General features: G+C 37.9%; 1 protein-coding gene across 1 annotated transcript; it reads left to right on the forward strand.

Moving 5' to 3' along the window:
* Nucleotides 1-1,617: 1,617 nt before the first annotated feature.
* LOC306656771 (gamma-crystallin E) lies at nt 1,618-4,235 on the forward strand (the record flags this gene model as incomplete). The annotated part of the gene is made up of 3 exons (XM_079132307.1): nt 1,618-1,710; nt 1,810-2,052; nt 3,963-4,235. The coding sequence occupies exons 1-3, from the start codon at nt 1,702-1,704 to the stop codon at nt 4,233-4,235; spliced, it is 525 nt and encodes a 174-aa protein (XP_078988433.1). The 5' UTR covers nt 1,618-1,701.
* Between the last annotated feature and the right edge of the window lie 18,971 nt (nt 4,236-23,206).

A 23,206-nucleotide genomic window follows, 5' to 3' on the forward strand; every position in this document is an offset into this window, starting at 1 on the left:
AATTTGTCAAAGCCCCTTTATGAGCACAGCTCTTTGCCAGCAAAGTTCAGAGCTTTTCCTGGGCCCCCATTTATAGGCTGATCCCTGAATGTCCAGAACCTTCCATGTGGTATCTCCCTCATTCTTGTTCTCTGTGGTACAGTGTACTGACCCCACTTTGCCAGACTTTATCACATCAAAGGTTATTAGGCCTATCTTTCTTTCTACAAAGATCTTTCTTTTCACAAGAAAATATCTACCTATTCCAGGAAACTCACACAAACATGTGTAAAAAGGTGACAAACTGTACTGTAGTGAGTAGATAATGTATTCGTATTTTTTAAGGCTCTCATAAAAGAAATGATGGCTAACAGCATTGGTTTGAATGCATTTATTTTTAAAACATTATTAAATAATAAGGCTTCATTTTCAAATGTGATTGTGTATAAAACACTAAAGTATAAAAATGCTCTGATTGAAGTTGGGGGCATTAACAGTAGCATTTCCCTCTCTTCCTCCATCCTGCACTCCGAGTGGTTCTAGTACATTTCTGTGAAATTTCTGCAGTTCCCCATACGCCAGCAGATGAGTGCAGCAGAGAAACTAAGGGTGTGCACATCACACTAGTACTACATGCTAAATATGACTAGTGGTTCACAACAGAGGTTAATTTTGCTACCCCCCAAATGTGGGCATTTGGCAATGTCTGAAGACATTTTTAATTGTCATAATTTGCAGAGTAGGTACAGGTATGCTACTCTGGCATCTCATGGGTACAGAGAGGCCAGGGATGCTTCCTAACATCATACAATGCACAGGACAGTCCACAGAGCATTTTCAGCCTAAAATGTCACTACGGCACTGGTGTGAAGAAAGCTGGCTTTAAAGAGAGTGGATGGAGTACCAGAAGCTGCTGGAGGAAGCTGGGTGGGGAAAACTCCAGACGCTGGAACCAGAACTAGAGAGCCAACAGGAACTGCTCCCGGGCTGGGAAAATAGAGAAGGCTAAAGCTTTGCAAGATTGTGGCATCACAAATGATGTTACATTTGAATGTTCCCTTGCATTGAGATTCCCCAGGTCCCACTGTTTCCAGGGAGCAGAGCTGAGGCCTGGGTTTAATCAGGGCTTCCTCCTGGCCAACCTCCTGTCACCTACCTCCCCATTAGTTGTCTGATCACCTGCTTATCAGCATCTAGGATCACAGGGAGGTTCTCAGCGGGAAACCCCGTCCTCCTTCAAACACCCGTGGAGAAGGTAAATTCACCCCTAGGTTCCACATTTTCACATGAAGAAAACGCTCTCTAATCTAAACGTCCCCTGCTGTGGCCCGTTCTGACCTCAGACTTTGTCACTATCCAGCTTGTTACGGAAAACGAAGTCATTTTGAAATTTTAAAAAGTAAACAAAATATTTAATTTCAATTATTAACTCGTTAAGCATCTTTGCTCAATTTCAATTTCCCAGACAGGCTTCATTTAAAGGCCCGAGCGGCATCAAGTGACACTGCTAACCAGGTCATCAATTCGAAAGCTCTGGAGAGTCTAAGAGAAAACATACAGCCCCCATCCCCCCACCCCACGGTCATTATATAGAAAAGAGAGAAAACGCCCTTGCTCCCCGCGGGCCCCTTTTGTGCTGATCTGCCAACGCAGCAGCCCTCCGCTATATAGACCGCCCGCCGCGGCCCCACGCTCAGCTCGCACCGTCCGCCTCCACCAGCCATGGGGAAGGTGAGCCCGGCGGGCGCCCGGGGCCGGGGAGGGGCGCTGGCACCCGGGGGCCCCACGCCGCCTCAGGCCTCTGAGCCCGCGCCTCGCCTTGCCTTGCAGATCACCTTCTACGAGGACCGGGGCTTCCAGGGCCGCCACTACGAGTGCAGCAGCGACCACTCCAACCTGCAGCCCTACTTCAGCCGCTGCAACTCGGTGCGCGTGGACAGCGGCTGCTGGATGCTCTATGAGCAGCCCAACTACTCGGGCTGCCAGTACTTCCTGCGGCGCGGGGACTACCCCGACTACCAGCAGTGGATGGGCCTCAGCGACTCCATCCGCTCCTGCCGCCTCATCCCCCACGTGAGTCCGGTGCCCTGGGCCCTTCCTGCCCTGCGTCACCTCAGTGATCCAGACCTGTTGTCCACACCATGGACTAAGGGTGGGATGGCCGTCGCCTTCTTTCTGGCTCTAACTATAGTCTCTCTCCGTCTATTAACATCTCCAAGGTTTCCTTCCACTGAAAAGCGTACGATGCAAAACTTTTAACTGGACATTTTATTTTACTTTGCTAAATCAAATTCAGCTCTGCTGGGAATACTTAGTGCAAGGTTTAATTCAGAGCTTCTTGGCCACAGGGCATGAAAGGGCAATTAGGTAACTCTGGGCCGTCAGTTGGCCTTTAGCTGGTTATAGGGCCCTTTCTCACTTTCTTCACATGGGGATTATAAGAGCAGCTTGATAAGGATGAAAGGGAGTTACCTGACACCTGGCTAGTCACCCCTCCCAAACTAGAATTAACTCTTAGGAACAACAAGGTTCTCTGGTCTTTTGATGAAGCATTATCCAAATCAAGCCCCAGAGCCAGGAATTCCACAGTGGATTCTCTAATATGGAAAATGAACTACTTTTGTGAAGTTTGAAACCCCTCAAAGTGTGTAATTCCCTGATAGGACCCAGAATGCAATTAGGAGCCTAAACACCTACCACCCTATTCATTATCTGATCACCCCGCTTAGCCCATAGGATCATGGCAAGGTTTTCTTAGAGAAAAATCCCACCCTCTTTTAGGTACCCTGTGGAGAAGGTAAATTCACCCCTAGGCCCCATATTTTCACATGAAGAAAAGGCTCTCTAATCAAAACTCCCTCTGCTGTAGCCCATTCTGACGTCAGACCTGGTCGCTACCCTCCATATTAGAGAAAATGAAGTCATTTATGAAATTTCCACTTTCTAGTCCTGACTTCTGATTCCAGTTTGTAAGCTCTGGGCTTCATTTTCTCAGAGAAGAAGGAGTAGCTTATAATGGTAGTTCCACACATGCCAGGCTGTCCTGCAAATCAAATTTGGCTACACACATGTGAGTCCTTTGCAAGCCGTGAATCCCTGACCCGAGGGAAGATACCTAATGTGCAGTCATTTATACCCCGAACTCAGTCGTTAATAAGAATCCTTCCTAGAGAGGGTTTGCTTGGGGAAGAAGAAAGACACTGAGACATTGGTGCCTGCTGGGAAGGAACAAGCAGAAACAGGAAGAGCAGGAGCTCAAGATACCAAAGAGGATCTGCTCAGCACAAACAGCCTCACCTCCATTTTTCTAAGTTTCATACTCTTGACCCTGTACAGACCTCCTTCATGAGCTTGAACTTAAGTTTTTGTCCATCACCTGAAACTGATTAGCCGAAACCAATGTTAGAGCTGAGAAGCGAAGCCCAATCTTAAGATGGTCTTGCTTTCCTGAAACAGAAAGAGTCAGAAGCGCTGCCTGGGCTGAGCTTTCTTCCTGACTTGCAGCCAATCTGTGCCTCTTGCAGGAGAAGCAATCTGACTTCCTCTCTAGCTTCCTCTACTGAGATCCTAAACCAAGCCTTTTGCCGGAGGTATATTTGTCCTTATACTCTAATGTCTAATTATTTTGTATGTCATCCAAGGAAAGCTTTAGACCACCACAAATCTATGAAATGGAGAACAAAACAAATACATAAAAAAAAGTTACTTCAAAATGGTCCTGAGCCGAGTCAGTCATATGGTTCCTGCAGCTTGCAGTACCCGAAAACGCTAGGGAGCATCATTCACATCAAAGGAATGGTAGATGGCGCCCTCTTGAGTTTCACATTTGTAGAGGTGCTGGTTTTGGCAGTCTCTTTTAATTTGGTCACCTTTGTTGTGGAAAAAATAAAGACGTGCCCATGACCCAGGGACGTGTGCGATAGGTTGCTGAAATGAGGTCAGGTTTTCTGATGCCCCCTCGTCTTCTCTTGCTGGACCCACAGTCCAGCTCCCACAGGATCAGGATCTATGAGCGAGAGGACTACAGAGGCCAGATGGTAGAGATCACGGAGGACTGCTCCTCTCTTCAGGACCGCTTCCACTTCAGTGACATCCACTCTTTCCACGTGCTAGAGGGCTACTGGGTCCTCTACGAACTGCCCAACTACCGGGGGCGGCAGTACCTGCTGAGGCCGGGGGAGTACAGGCGCTACCACGACTGGGGCGCCCTGAGTGCCCGAGTGGGCTCTTTGCGGAGGGTCATAGATTTCTATTGAAATATTTTACTCTATTCATTTCTCCATCCGGAAACTAATAAAATTTTTCCTGTGTTTCATGCAATAATGGATTCTTCTTTTCCTTTCAACCTCCTTAGAAAGGCTCAACAGAAATAAAGCCAAGAATGATGTGGGTTTCTTACATTTGTCTGTAGAAAAAGTGGTATAGGGTTACATTAAGAGCACAGCCTCTGGAACCAGTGTGGAGTCCCAAAGACTTACTAGCTTTGGGGGATAGGGCAAGTCACTTAGCATATCTATGCTTCAGTTACCTAATTCGTAAAAATGGGACTAACACTCCTCTCTCCATAAGGATCTTCTATAGATTAAATTGGTTAACATTTTTACATTACTGATTATAGCTTTGCGTATAGTTTCCAGGAAGCTGTTTTGTAAACTCATGTGGAACATCTGGTTACCACTCTTAATTGATTGGGTGATTGCATTAAGGAGGATGGCCACGTGAAACTACATCAGAGGAAGATAGAGTTATAGGTCTATTTGTTAACCTAATGATGCCTAGCATATCTGAGGTCTAAATATATGTGAGTGGCTAAACAGATTTGTTAATACTTTATGTGTCTAAAACACAAATATAGGAACCAAGCACTACCTTAGTAAAGAGCCCAAAGACTCTTCTAAGTGTAGTTCTTCTTAAGAGAGACAGAGAGCACCATGGTGATGTTCCCTGGGAAAAATGAGTATACACACCATACAGGAGTCAAGGCTGAAGGCACATGATCTGGAAAATGAAATGCAGTAATGCAAAGTTCAGAAGTGAATTATTGGCTGAGCAGATAGTTTCCCTTTCTCGGATCAATCATTATGAAACCTAGTTCATGAATCAGCATTTGATAGTAGTCCTAATACTAGGAAAGAAAAAAGAAACTTTGGGGGGCTTATTATTTAATGAAATTCAATATATCTTTGCAGGAGGAAGGAGTTTATTAAATGAAATCTAAGTAGGCATTCTATTATACCAAGGGTTTTCTTTAAGTGAAAAATACCAGACCTTGTGTGTTTACATGGAATAGAGAAAAAAATAAATTGCTATTCAGCTGAGGAGTTTGCCTTAATTATGAAACTAGCAACCTTTTGCTGAAATTAGTTCATGGTGAGCTAAATGATTGTGATTAAAAAGAACCACTGGAAATAATTTTCTACTTGAATAAAAATGTCAATCAGCTAGCAAATATATGATTTCCAAAATCCCAAACATTGAAGGAATAAAATTGCAAGATTATTTATGCCTAACATTTTATTTACCTAACACACACATATGCTCCAAGATATTTGAAGAAGTTTGGAGGAAATTTTAGAACCACTCTATCCAATGCAGTAATTACTAGTCACATGTGGCTGATGAACACTTGAAATGAGTTCAGTCTGCATGAAAATGTATCTTAAGTGTAAAATACCCACTAGGTTTCAAAGACTTAGAATGCAAAGTTAAATGTAAACATCTCTTAATAAATTTTCATATAATTTAATGAAATAATATTTTTATATATTAAGTTAAATAAAATGTTTACCGTGTTTTTAATTTTTTTTTTTTAACTTGGCTACCAGGAAATTTAGGAACACATTTATAACTCTCATTACATTTGTATTGGGCAGTGATCACCAAGACATCCAGCTAAAAAAAAAAAAAAAAAAGACAGATTGAAATTTGTATTCAAATAAAGCTCAGCCTTTGGCATTTTAATTCAAGATATTTTGAAAATCAACTTTCCTATAACATTCTGGAAATTAAGAGATAGCAGATGCCATGTTTAAGTTTTATACAATCACCAATTCCCTGATAAGGAGATATTCATTTAAACTTAACTTCTGCTTGGGACTGAATGAAAAATGGGGCTGGAGTGGGTTCCGGTCTTCCTCCTTATGTGCTTGTGAAATTTGCTACACAGAATTGAAACACACAATTGAAACTTGAACGGCAAATACGGATTCTGTAGGCACAAACCACTTCTTCCCTCAGCTAATTCTCCCCACTCTCCCTCTCACTGCCCAGGGACAGTCCTTCAGTTACCCTTAAAATTTTCATTCTGGGGACTAGCACATTTGCTTCACCTACTACATTTTCAACTTGTACAGATAACGTCTCAAACACATTTGTGTCTTCTAAAAAGCTCTTGCAGAGTGTGACTGGTTCAAAGCAAGCCCAAAGGTAATGGATGAAAACATTCATAAAAGGAGAAAGCATTTGTGAACTGGTTTCTGAGGAGGTTGGTAAGATAGCTCTATACAGCACAGTTTTGAGGGAGAGGGCCATAGCCTAAGTGAGGCAGGAGGTGTAAACCTAAATGCCCCCGGGGGCCAAGAAGGTACTAGGAATGTGGTGAACTGCTAGTAGACAGAGGCAGAGAACCATCAGGGTCAAACTAACTGGAAAGTACATGCCCTACCTGAAGGTATTGAGACTCGACGATTTTCAAGAATATAGAAAATGTGATTTAACAGAACTAAGGGCTACTCAGTTGCTATCTCTGAATAGATGCAGTCTGCCCTAAAAATGAACACCTCAGGCAGAAACAGACAGGATCATGGGGCTTTCACAAAGAGCAATCAGAATTGTCCTCCGCATCCCACCACCGTCTGGTGGCTACGGAATGTTCCTTGCTATGACTGATTTCTCATGTGTTCAACCCGTTCTCCACAGAGACCAACTGTAGCCATATTTTCCAAGTGGAAAGAAAAATCTGTCCTTTACTAAGAGCTATAGCCAGGCAGGAAGGAAGTGGTCACGCTCATCAGTCAGTGTCTGGCTGCTACGCCATCCCAATTACTTACTGACCTATTTGGCCTGCAATTTACATTCACAAATGAGGGCAACAGAGGATACTTTGAGTATCTTTTCTCTATGCACTTTCTGTTTTATCTCCCTGCATCCTTCTCCTAGTCCGTTTTCTATTTATTCACTTTCTTTTTTCAACTACTAAAAAAAAAAAAAAAAAAAAATAGGACAACATGGAGTCCAGGCTGGGAAAACAATTAAACAAGAGGGACCCCAGATGCTTCCTGCCCTATCAATGGTTCTGACACATCCATAGATTAGATTTTTGTTAGAGCCAAAGAATAAATTCATATTCCAAACAGAGGGTAATGGCAAAATCCTGCATTTCAGTTATAGGACAATTCAAAGGAACAGATTTTCCCTGCAAGATGCAAGCCCTGATATTTTGCAGTAGCATTTGAAAATGTCTGTCAAATAGATGAGTAAGAGTAACTTTATATGAAATTTGAAAAACAAAACCTAGAGAATTTGGGAAGTCCATGAACTATTTATTAACATGTCCAACAGAAAACCTGAATACAGCAGGCTGTTATTTGTGAACAAAATGCTAATAGAGCAATGATAAAGAAAAGGGGGTATCATAAAGGAATACTATTTTTTCTAATCAAGTGATGGTTTTCAAAATTCAGTTGGAGTAGTTTTTAAACAAGATGAAGCCTTCGTAAAGTTTCCGAGAAATCTGAACATGCAATTATGTTTATCCTGCCACCTTACTAGCCAGAGATGTAGGAGCTGTCAGGCTGGCTGACAAGGAATTCTCAAAGTCATGGAAACTAGAATTTTGATAAAAGCCTGAATGTTGAGTGATAAATTCTTTACAACACTTGAGAGATAAGAGTAACTTTAGTAAGAGTTTAGGGTACAATTAATTTCTTAGGAAACCCTTTACCCTGGGCAGTAGAAGAGGTACACATCATACTTACTGATTAAATGAATGCAAAAACTAAAAATCTTTGATTCATAACTAACATACATCAATAATAGCAAAACCTTACAAGTAGTGTGCATTTCACACAGTGACTATGTCTGATACATGCTCACTTGCAAGTTTATATCACACATTAACCAAATCAATTTAAAAACACCAGATTAAAGGAAGAATGAAGGAGAATTCAGAAGGGAGAGTAGACATGCCTACAAGATGTACAGTTTACTTCTTTATAGTTTTTATGTTTACTTTGTGAAAATTAAGGCAGTGGTATATTTTCCAGACTACTTTCTTAGAAGCTCTCAGGCTGCATGTTGACTTTGGTATAGTCAGTTAATAAGGAACAGAAGAATATCACTGTTCCTCAATCTAGATAAAAAGTTATGCCTTTCCCATGTCCTTGCCTTTAACTGTGTTTTGCATTTTTGCAAACCAATATTTCCAATTATGAATAGTTCATCTCCAATAAATATACCTACCTGATAGCCCAAGTTGTTGCATAAAACAGTGAAGTGGGAGTGGTCTTCGTAGTAGAAAGCACTTGCATGAAGATCCTTGCTTCATGCACAGACATGCAGCTTTGAATATATTACTGAACCTGTCAAAGTCTTGATTTCTTTGTCTATATGAGAGACAGAGTGAAATCTTATATATTTGCCTTGAATAGAGTCATGTGCAGACTAGGCATTTGATAATTTCCTCACTGAAATTGATTGCTGTATGTTATGGTTTAGATGTGAGGTGTCCCCACAAAGCTCATGTGAGAGAAAAAGCAAAACAGTTTAGAAGTAAAATACTCTGGGTATGAGAGTCTTAACCTAATCAGTGTATTAATCACTTGAAGAAATTAACTGAGTGATAACTGTAGGCAGTAAGGTTTGATTGGAGAAGGTGGGTTGCAGGAGATGTACCTTAGGGGATGTATATTTTGTCCCTAGTGAGCCAAGTTTAATCTCTCTCTCTCCATTCTGCTAGCCATGTCCTGAGCTGCTTTCCTTTTCCACCATGATATTCTGTCTCACCTTGGACCCAGAGCGATGGAGCCAGATATCAAAGGACTGAGACCTCAGAAACTCCCCTAAAATTGTTCCTGTCAGGTCCTTTTGTCAGAGGGAGGAAAACACTGAAAAAAAAAAAAAAAAAAAAAAAACCACTCTATATACCTAGTGATTTATGGTTAAAAACATTTTACTATGTTGAAAGAATTAGGAAAATCTTAGATTTCAGAGTTTCACATTTCCTTATTGGTAAAATGAGGATTATGAGAAATGTGAAAACACCTAACATTGTATCTGGTATGTTTTCATAATTTAAAAGGACTGTATATTTGAGATTAATTGTTGACCATACAGATTTACAAAATATACTGATCTGAACTTTCTATTATTAGGATTGGTTTTATCTATTGAGTCGCCATCAATACATTTTTAAAACTTAGAAAAATATCTTAGAATAGAAAATCTGGGCTCTCAGAATTCTAATCCTTCTTCATTAGATATTAATAGGATTATACTCAATGCCTTCCTATTTTAAGTTCATTAGTAAATTATTGCAGCCTATGAAATACCCTCCTCATAGTACCATAAAGCATCTACTTTCACAATTTCACATTTTCCTTTGTCAAAAGCATGGCAAACTGAACAATGGAAATTGGAACAATGGAAACTGGCTTTCATTTGGGAAATAAGCTTCTGGGTTTTTCTGTTTCTCTGAGTAGCAGAGGTTTCTATTGCCACTCAGTGCATGTGATAAAAACCATAAATCAGGGTGAAAGGAAATTTCCCTTTGGGGACCAGGGAAAAATTTTGGACAAAAGACAGCTCATCCAGTAACTGAAATGGTCTCTTCCTGGGCATCAGTGTTTACTGAGGGTAGAGGGCTGAGGATTTCATCAGGATTTACTAACACTCCAAAAATATCATTGAATGTCTTTTGGACCCACAAATAGTGTTCCATTGCCCCTTCTCAGGAATCATCAGGATCAAGGCAAAAAGCGACATGGTAGGAAGTAGTGGAAAGGGGCAAGTGGAGGAAGGTCTGCTGCTTCTTTCATCTGGTTCATTTATTTGTTCTCATATTTTATCCTACTGTTCCCAAAGGGAAAATATAGCTGACAGTGAAATATGATTTTGATATCATAAAATTAGATAGCAATACTGATGATTATTGTAAAATTGGTCATTATAATTAAAATGATAATATTGTTTCTGACTTCAAGGACCATAATGCACATGTAATTAATTAATATAATTAATTAATTTATTTAACTCCTATTTTCAGTTACTACTTCCTTCTGTCATAGAACACAAAATATCACAGTCTAGCCCCTCCAAGATCCATGTTGAATCTTGTAATTCTGTTGAATATTTTGACAATGAAATTTGGTTCAAACGTGTTCTTTCTGAAGTACCATACTTTATTCCAGCAAATTTTCTTGCACATTATCAGTCAATTATTTGAGGAATAAAAGTACATGTTATGTGGATAATTTATGTTTTTATTTCCTATAACACTCTCTCCTCTGAATTTATTGACTGTATGGTGTGGAAGCAGGTAAGTACTATTGGCTGACTACCCAACATCTGTCACCTCCTTCCTTTTTCTTATGAAAAGCCAGCTGCGCTCAAGTGTTCGGCCTGCCTCTTGTGTTCAGTGCCTGCTTCCTGTGTTCAATGATATTCAGGGAAGCTAGTGTCCACCCCCAGCTCAAAAGTGGTGACCAATCCTAACTCCTTCAATTCTGCCTGTCTATCCAATAAAAGAAGTCAGTCTTAAGCCATAGAGCTTATAACATTCTCTGTGACTGATACCAGACAAAGGTTGATATACGGCCAAAGTGGCACAAATCCTCTTATTTTATTGTTGTAGAAAAGCTCTCCCTTTATCCTGTGGTGTTACCTGTGTTGTTATCATCTTGAAATTCCAGAGTCTATTCCATCTTAATAAAGCCAATACATGGAGAAAAGCAAAGCCAAGGAATAGCAGAGAAGCTGACATCATATTTTAACCATGCTTGAGCTTCTCCTCACTCTGAACCTCCTATTACATGAGATACTATATATCCTTAGGCCTTAAATTAATTAGAGATAGAATTTCCTTTACATATAGCCAAAAGCATTGTCAATTATACAGATGAAAACTCAATCTACCTTCAGTGTATGAGAAATCCCTCATGAGTTTAATCCAATTACATTTGTGCAAATCCCAGGCACCAGGTCATTCAGATGTGGACACATGACCAGGTTTGACTCATCATATTAAAGAACTTCAAATCTGTAAACTGAAATTTTTGCAGATATGAACTTTCTTTTGATTTCGTTGGATATAAATGGGAAGCTCTGGACTTTTCAAATACTCAATTTATCTTTTTTCTTTATGCCATTTTGAACTGAATCTTCTTTTCCTTGCAGCTGAAAGCATTTTACATGAGATTTGTCTCTAAAAAAAAAAAAAAAAATGCTAGTTTGCTTCTATTTCTGGTTGAGTTTTCATTTTGGGGGGTCTGTAATCAGCATCCTAATGAATAGAATTACTTGCAAAATTATTTGCAAGATTTGAAAAGGCTAGAAACCCATTCATTAAAATAAATCTCTAGCCAGGAAATTAAACCGAGATGAATGAAGAAATGGAAAGTATATCCTTTGTCTTTCAAGTTTATGGTCTGTGGAGCACCTGTCCTTGGTGTCCCTCCCTCGCAGGATTCATGTGTGGAGAGTAGCAGATTGGCCAGCTGCCCACTGAATTTTCTGCGGTAACGGAGACAAGCTTCAGCAGTAAGAGATTACCCTGATCACTGCCACTGTTGTTTTCACCTGCCTCGGGCACAGGCAATCCATGCTCTGCATTTAGAAAAATTACAAAAGTTAGTGCCTGTACAATTTTTGTTTGTCTATTGATATGACTTATATTTTGAACCTGTAAGTACTAAAATTAGGACTTTTTTTTTTTCAAATTAGTTCTACTGGAGGTAATTTACATTACTATAGTGATAATCCCATTGTTGAGAAATATTTTTGGAATTTTTCTCTTTTTGAAAGCCTCCTATAGCATTTGACATATTCTTTTTTTAATCTTTCTTTTTTAAATTTTATTTTTATTCATTGTTCACAAATGGAGTACAACTATCGTTTCTCTGGTTGTCCACAAAGTAGAGTCATACCATTTGTGTCTTCATACATGTACATAGGGTAATGCTATTTGTCTCATTCTATTATCTTTCCTTCCCCCGCCCCCTCCCCACTCCTCATTTCCGTCTATACAACATCTTCCTTCCATTCTTCCCCCTACCCCCATTATGTATCATCAGCCACTTATTAGAGAAATCATTCAGCATTTGGTTTTTTGGGATTGGCTTATTTCACTTAGCATGATATTCTCCAACTCCATCCATTTACCTGCAAATGCCATAATTTTATTATTCTTTATGACTGAATAACATTCCATTGTGTACATATGCCAGTTTCCTTATCCATTCATAAAGGCATCTAGGTTGGTTCCACAATCTAGCTATTGTGAATTGAGCTGCTGTAAACATTGAAGTGACTGAGTCACTATAGTCTGCTGATTTTAAGTCCTTTGGGTATAGGCCAAGGAGTAGAATAGCTGGGTCAAATGGTGGTTCCATCCCAAGTTTTTTAAGGCATCTCCATACTGCTTTCCAGAGTGGCTGTACCAATTTGCAATCCCACCAGCAATGACATATTCTTTAGATAATTGCAACTTGTCAAAATTGAGTGAATTTTCTATTAAATATGGAATCAACTTATTCACCAGCACCAGTGTTTTAGGGGGATGAATGAGGTAGATGATTAAATGGAGAAATACAGTTTTTGATTAAAAAAAAATGAAGTGAGGCTAAGAAATGCATCATTTGAGCACATGTTGAATATTTTTTTCTTATTTGAAGAATCCTGCTACTGTCCTCAGGAATAGAGGGAAAATGTTGAACGAAACAACACAAAATTTTCTAGAAGCATGCTAGACTACAATGAGAAATGTCTTCTTGTGATCATGAATGTTTTCTCTGTTAAAAATATTCAGCAAAAATTCAGTAAATATTCTGGAGGGGAAACATTGAAGAGTAACCTGTGAAATGAATGCTTGACCAAAAATAAGGTTATGAGAAAAGTGGGAACAGAAGAAATAATGTTAACAAGGTGATTGTTGGAAGGGGAAAGGTTATGTCCAACCTAGAAAAAAATCTGAGCGAGTCTTTCCTGGGCCTTATTTACAGGGTAGGAGAAGAATGGATACTGCATGGGACTGCCAGACCCCAAAGGCTCTGACAGGTAAGAGGGGCGGGGTCACCGCCAATGATAGGATCTACTCTATCTCACCTTAAATCAAATACTCCTTCTACTCTTTGCCTTCTTATCCTTAGACTCCTAAGATTCATTTTAGTTCAAGACAATTGTGCAATTGTGCCTTTCTGATTTAATACCCCACACATAGTCTCAGGCTTAGTTCTCAGACCCAGCGATGTTCTACGGCGTAAAGGGAACAAAAAGTGACTTTTTAAAAATCTTTTTTACTAGATAAAGAAGATCTAAAAGAACTGTTTTCATGTTTTTCAGGATTTTTTTCCCCAAAGACTTATCATGGCAGTTACAAAGGAACAGGGATGACATATATATTAAAATGTATGGAGAAAGAAACATTTAAGTCTAAAACAAACCCACTCCCATTTGAAGGCAAAACACAGCACTTCAGTTGTGTAGACTTCAAGCACTTTGGACAGTGAATTAACTGTCTCCAAGCTCTCTGGCATCTACTGGAAATAGAGAAACATAACAGGCTATATACTTTTATCTTCCAACAATATAAAGTGATTCATTCATTTCTAGGAGTAGACTTTTGCTTAGACTAAAAACTCCAGCATAAATTTACCATGGAAACTTTTCTCCACAATTGAGGAGACTTTGTGCTGTAGAATATGTAGCCACGAGAAGGCTCACTGGGAATAAGTGGATGTTCTCCTTAACCAAGTAAGATCAACTTTACGCCAGGAATTACAGGACTTGGAAATTGGGGGGGAAAAGAGTAACTATTCCCACTCAATTAAAATGCAGATAATTGGATTTAAATTTTTTCAAAAAGATCTGAATGGTTATTTCTCTAAAGATAAGCAAATGACAATAAGAATATGAAAGGTGATCAATATTATTAGCCATTAGGAAAATGCAAATCCCAAATACAACAAAATAACATTCCAAACCCACCAGAATGCTTATAAAAAAAAAAAAAAGTGGGGGAGAAGACAGTTGCTAAGTGTTGAGAGGATATAGAGACATGGGAATCTTCATTCATTCTGGTAAGAATGCAAAATGGTGTAGAAACTTCAGAAAACCATCTTGCAGTTCCTCAAACAGTTAAACACAGATTTATCATTTTATCATACAATTTCAGTGTTACATATTTGCCCAAAAGAAATCAAATCATTTGTCCACACAAAAACTTGCAAACCAATATTCATAGCAGCATGATTCCTAATAGTCAAAGGTGGAAATAGTCCAAAATATCCATCAAATAATGAATGGATAAATCAAATGTAATATACTGATAATATAGACTGTTATTCAATAATAAGAAAGGGAAGCAGATACATACTACGGCACAAACTTTGAAAACATTACAATATGTAAAAGAAGTCAGTCACAAGGGAAGATGTTGTGAGATTGTGTTACTATGAAATGACCAGAACAGGCATGTATACAGACAGAAAGCAGATTGTGATTGCCTAGGGCAAGGTGGATGGAGAATTGGAAGTTATGTGAGCTATACCCTGGTAAAGTTGTTAAATAATACCACAGAAGGTTTCAGGGTATATGGCTCACAATGAATGCTATGGATAAAATCCTTATAATTTTAAAACCAATTCTTCTCCTATTAATATCTTTCTTTAATTTCCTCCTCTACAAGTTTCTTATATTTAAGACTTTGGCAGTGAGGTTAATTTAAAAAAATATTTCTCTGAACAAATGGATATGCAGAATACATAAATGGTATTTATAAATCATTTCTGTATTCTGCATATCCAAGGTCCTACACAATCAGGAACAGATGTTCTAACAGAAGCCTAATTCTGATTTTTAACCTAGGACTTGTCTCTTAGTAACCTAATACTTCAGTTGCCAGCTCAAATACTAAAACCCAGTATCTGAAATGGTGTTAAAAGGCAAGGAAATATAGGGATGTGTTCTTAAGATAAAATGTATAGATTTTGGTCACAAATCTTTGGAAAATGTGATACAAATAGATCAGAGCTCATTTGACTTAAATGACATCCTTTCTCACCTCGAATTGTGATTTTACAAAGGCCTCTTTCTTATTCTTCATCAAGGAGCAATTTCTTAAGAGAAGACACAAGCTGTTTTTTGAGTCAGTTTTTTTCCCCATTATATTTTGATGCTCAGTGCATTACTGGGATAAAGAAATACTGAAGGGGAATAAGGACACAAAGAACAGAGTGCTCTAAAACAGATGAGGTTGCTGAAGGTTGAAGAGGGCTTTTTGGTGGTCCATTTAAACTTTCATTTCAATCATTATTGTCCATTTTAATAGCTCAGATTGAATGAATTCTGCAAAGGAAATGGAATGTTCTTTGGTTGAAAAGAGGAGGAAGCAGATTTTAAAAATTCCCCTTCATATAACTTCTTATTTTTCTTGTTCCCATTCAAAGGTTCTGAGCTATGCTTCAAACTTCTGGACTCTTTAGTGTATAGAATTCCCTCTACATAGTAGAAACTCAAAACTGGTAGTGTTCAAGGTGCTGGTCATTTCTAGTGTGCAATGAGTTTTCAATCAACCCCACCCCCCGTTTTTATGCTTTTGGCACTTTAATTTCTCAGCATTCTCAGGCTTATGTCTTTATCTCCCTCATTTCTTTTTACAAAACAAATTGCATTTCTACTAATGAGGATTCACCTCTACTTTTGGATCATGGTTTGGTTTTTATTAAAATCAGCTTAAGAGAAGTGCAGATATCACATTATAGTTGTTAGATGTGTATACCCTGACATGATAGGAGAAAGCAGAGCAGTCCAACAGGTGACCTGTAGAAAGAGCACTCATTTGAGTTTCAGAAGGACATGCTGAACTACTAATTGCATGTTTACATGTTGCTTCAATTGACTATGTCTTTGCTATGAACTTACTTCACGATTTGTCTGATCAACAATGTCCAGGTAAATCTTGATGGCCTCTGGCAATTAAAATTAAAAGGAAACTATATGTATTCTCTTTCTATCTCCCAGTCTCTACCAGGTAGTAAGGATCAAAATTTGGCTACACATGAATGTTTACTAGCAAGCAGAAAAAAGAGGAGGGACCAATATTTGAACTGAAGAAGAAAATGAAACATGTCAATGACTTGTAACAAAACTTGCAGTGCCCATTTTTAGATGAATAATTTTGTGAAAGAAAAATTTGGTCATATTCTCTCATTCTTAACTTTCCTTTTTAAGTTGCATTCTTGTCTTCTTATATTTATACTGTCTGTCCTTTAGAATTTACAACTTCACTTTACTTTTGGAAATATCAATTCATTTTTAAAAATAAATGTCAATATCAATAAACTTTAAATAGTTTTCTTATGAGGAGTCATACAGTGACAGATTTCGCCTTTAAAAATTGCTGTCCATATTTAAAACCCACCTGAATACACCTGACAATGTTTTGAACTGTTTCCCTTATTATTACTTCTAAGATGTTCTTCACCCTTTAGACTGCCAAGTCTTGCTGCTCTGTCCCTCCAAACCTGGTTTTCAACTCATATCCCTTACAGCGCTTTTCAAATTCATCATTCTCAATCAATAAACAGGCTAAAGAACTGAACAGACACTTCACAGAAGAAGAAATATAATTGATCAACAAATTTATGAAAAAATGTTCAACATCTCTAGCAATTAGAGAAATGCAAATCAAAACTACACTGAGATTCCATCTCACTCTAGTCAGAATGGTAATTATCAAGAATATAAGCAACAATAAATGTTGGTGAGGATGTAGGGGAAAAGGTACACTCAAACATTGCTGATGGGACTGCAAAATGGTGCAACAACTCTGGAAAGCAGTATGAAGTTTCCTTAGAAAACTTGGAATGAAAACACCATTTGACCCAGTCATCCCACTCCTAGGTTTATACCCAAAGGGCTTAAAATCAATACACTACAGTGATGCAGTCACATCAATGTTGCAGCTCAATTCACAATAGTTAAACTATGGAACCAACCTGTTGAAGGTGCCCTTCAACAGATGAATGGATAAAGAAATTGTGGGATAGATACGCAATGGAATATTATTCAGCCTTAAAGAAGAATGAAATTATGGCATTTTCTGGGAAATGGATGGAACTCGAGAATATCATAAGTGAAATAAGCCAATCCCAAAGAAATGAAGCCTGAATGTTTTCTTTGGTATGCGGATACTAATTCACAATAAGGGGAGTGGAGAATAGAGGTACTTTGGACTAGACAGAAGGGAGTGAAGGGAGGAGGGCAGGTATGGGGTTAAGAATGATAGTAGAACGAATTCGACCTTATTACCCTATGTGCATATGTGATTACATGACCTTTGCAACTCTACATCATGTACAACCATACGAATGAGATGTTATACTCCATTTATGTATGATGTGTCAAAATGCATTCTACTGTCAGGTATAACTAATTAGAACAAATTTAAAATTTTTTAAAAATTCTACTCTTGGCTTTCAAACTCACATTCCTTCTGGTGTGGGTGGATGTTTTTGTGCATGTTAATGATTAACTCTTCAAGGAAGCAAACACCTGTTTTTCAACAATTAAATTTTTATAGAAATTTCACTTACCAAAACTCTACTTCAAGGGCATTATGTAAAATGTTTGATTTCTTCAGCTTCTTTTACAAAGCATCTGATATTTTGTTTATTTTTGTGGACTGTCATCTGTTTTTTTACCATTAATTAATTGTGTTTTAATACCTTCTGGGTTTTTCTTTTTTTGTCAGAAGAACAAAGTTATCTTTGTCAGTACTATTATCTTAAATAGGAAGGTTAAGAAGGATGAAGAAATTTGCTCCAGACTTCATGATAAGGGGTGGAGCTAGGATTTTAACTTAGGTCTACTTCATGGAAAAGAACTTGGTTATAACCAACTTGAGGTCATGTATCCTCAGAGAAACAGAGGCTTCGGGGGCTTATTTCCTGGGTGAAAATGTGGTTGTTATGGTTTAGATTAGGTGTCCCCCAAAATCTCATGACTGAGACAATGCACGAAGGTTTAGAGAAGAAATGATTGGGTTAAAGAGCTTTAATAATCTGTGAATTCATCCCCTGATAGGGATTAACTGAAGATAACTGAAAGCAGGTAGGATGTGACTGAGGAGGTGGGTCATTGGGGTGTGCCTTTGGGTTTTATATTTTGTGTTTTTTGAACAGTGTTCTTCCCCCTCCCTTTTTCTCTCCTTCCTCATGTGATGTCATGAGCTGCTTTCCTCTATCACACTCTTCTACCATGATGTCCTGCCCTATCTCCAGCCCCAAGGAAAGGAGTTGGCCATCTATAGACTGAGACCTCTGAAACCATGAACCCCAAAATAAACTTTCCCTCCTCTAATTTTCTTTTTAGGCCTTCCAACCACAGTGGCAAAAACAAAACAAAACAAAAACTATCTAAAACAGTAGTGCTGGGGCCAAATCAAAAGCAAAAGAAATGCATTAAAGAATTTTCATAAAAAAGATAAATTGAATCATCTGGAGGCACAGAGATAAGGTGGGGTCAGATTTTAATGAAATCGAAGGTCAAAGCCAGAAGTCAGCTATTACTAAAGTGAAGACATTTCTTCATCCTTACAGTGAAGCATATGAATATATGAACTTGACCTTGCATATAACTTAGAAAGTATAGACTACATAAAATTGCATTTGGATATGAGTGAAAACTCTGCTTTTCTCAATTTGGATCTATATTTTAAATTTAGATCACTTTAAACTCATATTGAATATTCAAGAAAATATAGAATAAAAATTTCTCATTAATAATAAAACAAGTAATTATTCAATATAAGCAAATTTATAATGTAAGCGACCTCAGAAACCTTTAATATACATTATTTGACATGTCAAGCATGTGTACTCTTTTCATATCCATGCTTATGATTTTTATGACCTAGCTGCCTATAGCTATCTCTAGCTCAATTAAAAAATTCTGCTTGATTGATTTTTAGCAATTTAGAGACAAAGGAAAAGTTAAGTTAAAAACATGAGGCACTTTTTCTCTTTTGACAATGCTAATTTTTAAAAAATAAATTAATAAACCTTAGAATTTCTCCAACTTAAAAAGAAACCCAGGGGCTGCGGAGACAGCTCAGTCAGTAGAGTGCTTGCGTTGCAAGCACAAGTCCCTGAGTTCCATGCCCAGCACCGACCGCGAAAAAAAAAAAAAAAGGAACCCAGGATATATGTTTCTTCCCCAGAAACATATCCTGGAAAATCACACTGACTTTCTGGTATATGAAAATGAACAGCAATATATTGTGTTGGGATAGTAAAATCAACTCAATATCTGTTTTCTTTACCATAATCTTATGCAGTCAGACCTAGAACAACATACATTTGTGCTACTATTTTTACAGACACAGCAACCAAAACAACGACCTATGTTATTATGCCTACTCCATCTCAACTAGTTTCCTAAATTTAACAAAACAAAATTTAATTTAAAACAAATGAAAGAGCCAGGCATGGTGATGCATATTTGTAATCCCAGCAGCTCAGTAGGCTGAGACAGGAAGATGCAAGTTCAAAGTCAGCCTCAGCAACTTAGTGAGACTCTGTCTCAACATAAAAACATAAAAAGGACTGAGGATGTGACTCAGTGGTAAAGCACTTCTGGGTTCACTCCCCGGTACCAGGAAAAAATTTCGTGTGTGTGTGTGTGTGTGTGTGTTTTGTCTTGTCTTCATCCCCTCATCACCCCTAAGGTTCCTGAATTAATGGTCTTGCAGGACACGACACTCAAATGTTATAAGAATAGCCACTTCTGATTTCTTTTGATTACAATTTGTATGAAATATCTTTTTCCATATGTTTACAATATCCTATGTGTCCTTACATCTAAAGTAAGTCTTTTATAAACAACAATTCTCCGGATCTTGCTTTTTATACACTCTTTTACAGGCATATTGAATGAGATGCACAATCGTTCTGCTTCCAGATCCATGTTTAAGAGTACACAGGGACAGGTTCTGGAGGAATGTGGGAATGCTGTTTCAGGAGGACAGGTAAGGGTTGAGCCTGGTAGGTATATGCTGTGCATATGGTTACAGTGTCCCTATGGGTGCACATGCTCAGCTTTTTTGCAGGCATTTGGTTCCATGGTTCCATGTGCAGAGCTGAGATGGGAGCCAGGTCCAGCAGACACACACACGCGCATGTCTACTGTGGTACAGAAGTCACGAGAACCTGTGTGCAGGCACATTCTTCACAGCAGGTGCCTGCTCGCATGTGGCAAAATCACTGAGGCTCCAACACCAGCAGTTTAGTATCAAATAGGAAAATGGGGTGCTTGACATGTCTTGCTCCAAAGGTACAGCATCAGACATAGAGTCTTCTTCAGCAGTAGCTAGACTTCTGGAATCATGGCTGCTGAGGTCAGCCCACTCCTCACTTTCCCCCATGGAAAGAACTTATGGCCAATGGGATTCTTTATGACACTGTGTCGACCTAAAGGTGAGCAACACAAGAGGAATGTTTCCTGTTCCCCTTTCTATTAGTCATCCCCAGTCCCCTCCAGTATTTGCTATAGCTCCTAACTGTACTCCCAGCAATACCTTTGTCCATACATGGTTGACTTAACCATACACACACACACACACACACATATAAATATATATATATATATATTTTTTTTTTTTTTTTTTTGAGGTAAGGACTTGGATTCCCTAGTCTGCCATCTTGCTCATGTCATTCTCCAAACAATCTTCAGAACTTTTCCTGTAGCTATATTCCTTTCCTGATATGTTCTCCAAAACTCTTTTTCACTAGCAATATCACAATCTTCAGGTCTTCTCAGAAATCACCTTCAGATCATCCCTATTTCACATTGCATACTATTCCAATTTACCTTCCAGTTACAATTATTCTACTCTACTTTTTCTGTTTTGAACCCATAGCAATCCCCTACCTCTAATGTATTGTAAATTACCTATTTATTGTGTCTGCTGATTCTTACCCACTAAAATTAAAATCCATAAGGAGAGAAGATTTTGTTTCAGATGTTGATAATCTCTCTTTTCTGCTCAATTGTGCCAAGTATATGACAAATGAACCAATTATTGTATTTGCTAAGACACTATGTCACTGAAATAGAGACTTCAATAGTTATAGTTCATTATACTCAGTTGTATTAAAATATATTTCTTTCATGAAACCCTATTGATAGAAAGATGTTGACTAGTAGATACATATATGTGTCATCCCCCTTTATCTCAACATAAATAAACTGTCTAATAAATATTCACTTATGGGCCAATGGATTTTTAAATAAAATTACCTATGAGAACTGTTTGTCAACTGCATTACCAAATCCAGATGCAAAGCAAGAGAAATGGATGATTACACTCCATGATTCATCCATACTTATTCCTCATCTAAAAATAATGTTCCTCTTTACTCTCTCATCTCTGTCTGTTCTGAGTCATTTTATTTTTATAGGTTCTCATTTATCTGTTGGGTTTTTTTTTTTTTTTTTTTTTTTTTGGTCTTTCATCCAAATTTCAATAAAATTATTTCAAATTAAACAAAGAGCAAATCAAATCCAAACAAAACATTTTTTTTCCTTTTCTTTTTCTTTTGTTGGGGGTACTGGGGATCAAATTCAGGGCTTCATTCTTGTTCTGTGAGCACTTTACCACTGAGCCACATCCCCAACCCAACAGAAAAAATTCTGACATCACGATTTGAATTTTATATGAAATACTTATTTCTACACTGTTCCTTTTTTCTTGACATATCTAATGTAGGTATATTTTAAATATCTGGACTAGTACTTGTGTGTTAGATTTATGCATGTATCTGAGAGAGTGTCTGAAGATAATTTATGTCATATTAATATATGTACATTTTAATTTCACATATGTTCCTGCTATGAAAATTGAGAAAATAAAGCAAAGTATAAACAAGAGATTAATGTCACATAATCCCATCATTGAGAGATAATCCCTGCATACCGTTTGTTAGCATATAGCTCTCATACTTAAAAAATTATTTCATTATTTTTCTTTTATTTTTTTTCAAAACCTAAAATTATACATGCAACCAAACCTGTGTATGCTTTTGGTCAACAGGTGAGTGAGGAAAAATAGATAAGAGAAAAAAATCCTGGCGTACTCCATAGTCTTCTCTTGTTACAGAGGCAGAGAGATGAGAGGAAGCCAGCAAAGATGACTGAGGAGTAGGTGGAGAGAGGAAGATAGAAAGGAGAAGATACTATTTCGGAAGCCAAGTGAAGGAAGTATTTCAAAATATGTTTAATGCTGTTTCAAATGTACCCCAAATCACATAAGGGTAATATATGGACCTTATTAAAACTCCATTCTTTTGGTTAAATGAGGAATATCACTAAATATTACAGTCCTCTGCAATTTTAGAATTTTTGCACTTCTTGGATTCTTTTTTCATAGAACCTTACCCCTTTATTGAGAGAGAAAAGATTGAGAGAGTGAGAGAAAGAGAGAGAGAGAGAGAGGGAGAGAGAGAGAGAGAGATACATGATGATATATGGTACCAGCTATTGAGGAATCTTCAGTTACATAATGATTTTACTATCAGTTCAGTGACTTTTATCTGTGAGTTGTATCATGAGAAGTCCACCAGTGATGGGTAACATAGTAACTCCTTAAAGATGAAATATTTCCAGTATTCTAGTCTCAAAAGAGGCAAGCATCCATTAGAGTTGGAATTTAAATTTGTTACATGAATTAGAAAGAAGTTAAGATACTAAATATTAATATTGCAAAGAGTAATTTTCTAAATGTTCTGGGATTCAACATCAAGTGATTGTTTCTAGCTTTTAATTAAACCTTAATTTGATTGTGACAATTTGATAGATTTGGACAATTTTCAACCCTCCCAGGGTGATTCATCATTCCATCCTTTTGACAGTGACTTCTTCCCACACAGAATCATAGGCATAGGGGCATCAGTTGAACAAATCAAACTGATCCTACATAGGCTTCAATTCCTTGTTTAAATGCATTTAAAAGAATTAT

The sequence above is a fragment of the Sciurus vulgaris genome (genome assembly GCF_902686455.1).
Source record: "Sciurus vulgaris genome assembly, chromosome: 3".
NCBI classification, from domain to species: Eukaryota; Metazoa; Chordata; class Mammalia; order Rodentia; family Sciuridae; genus Sciurus; species Sciurus vulgaris.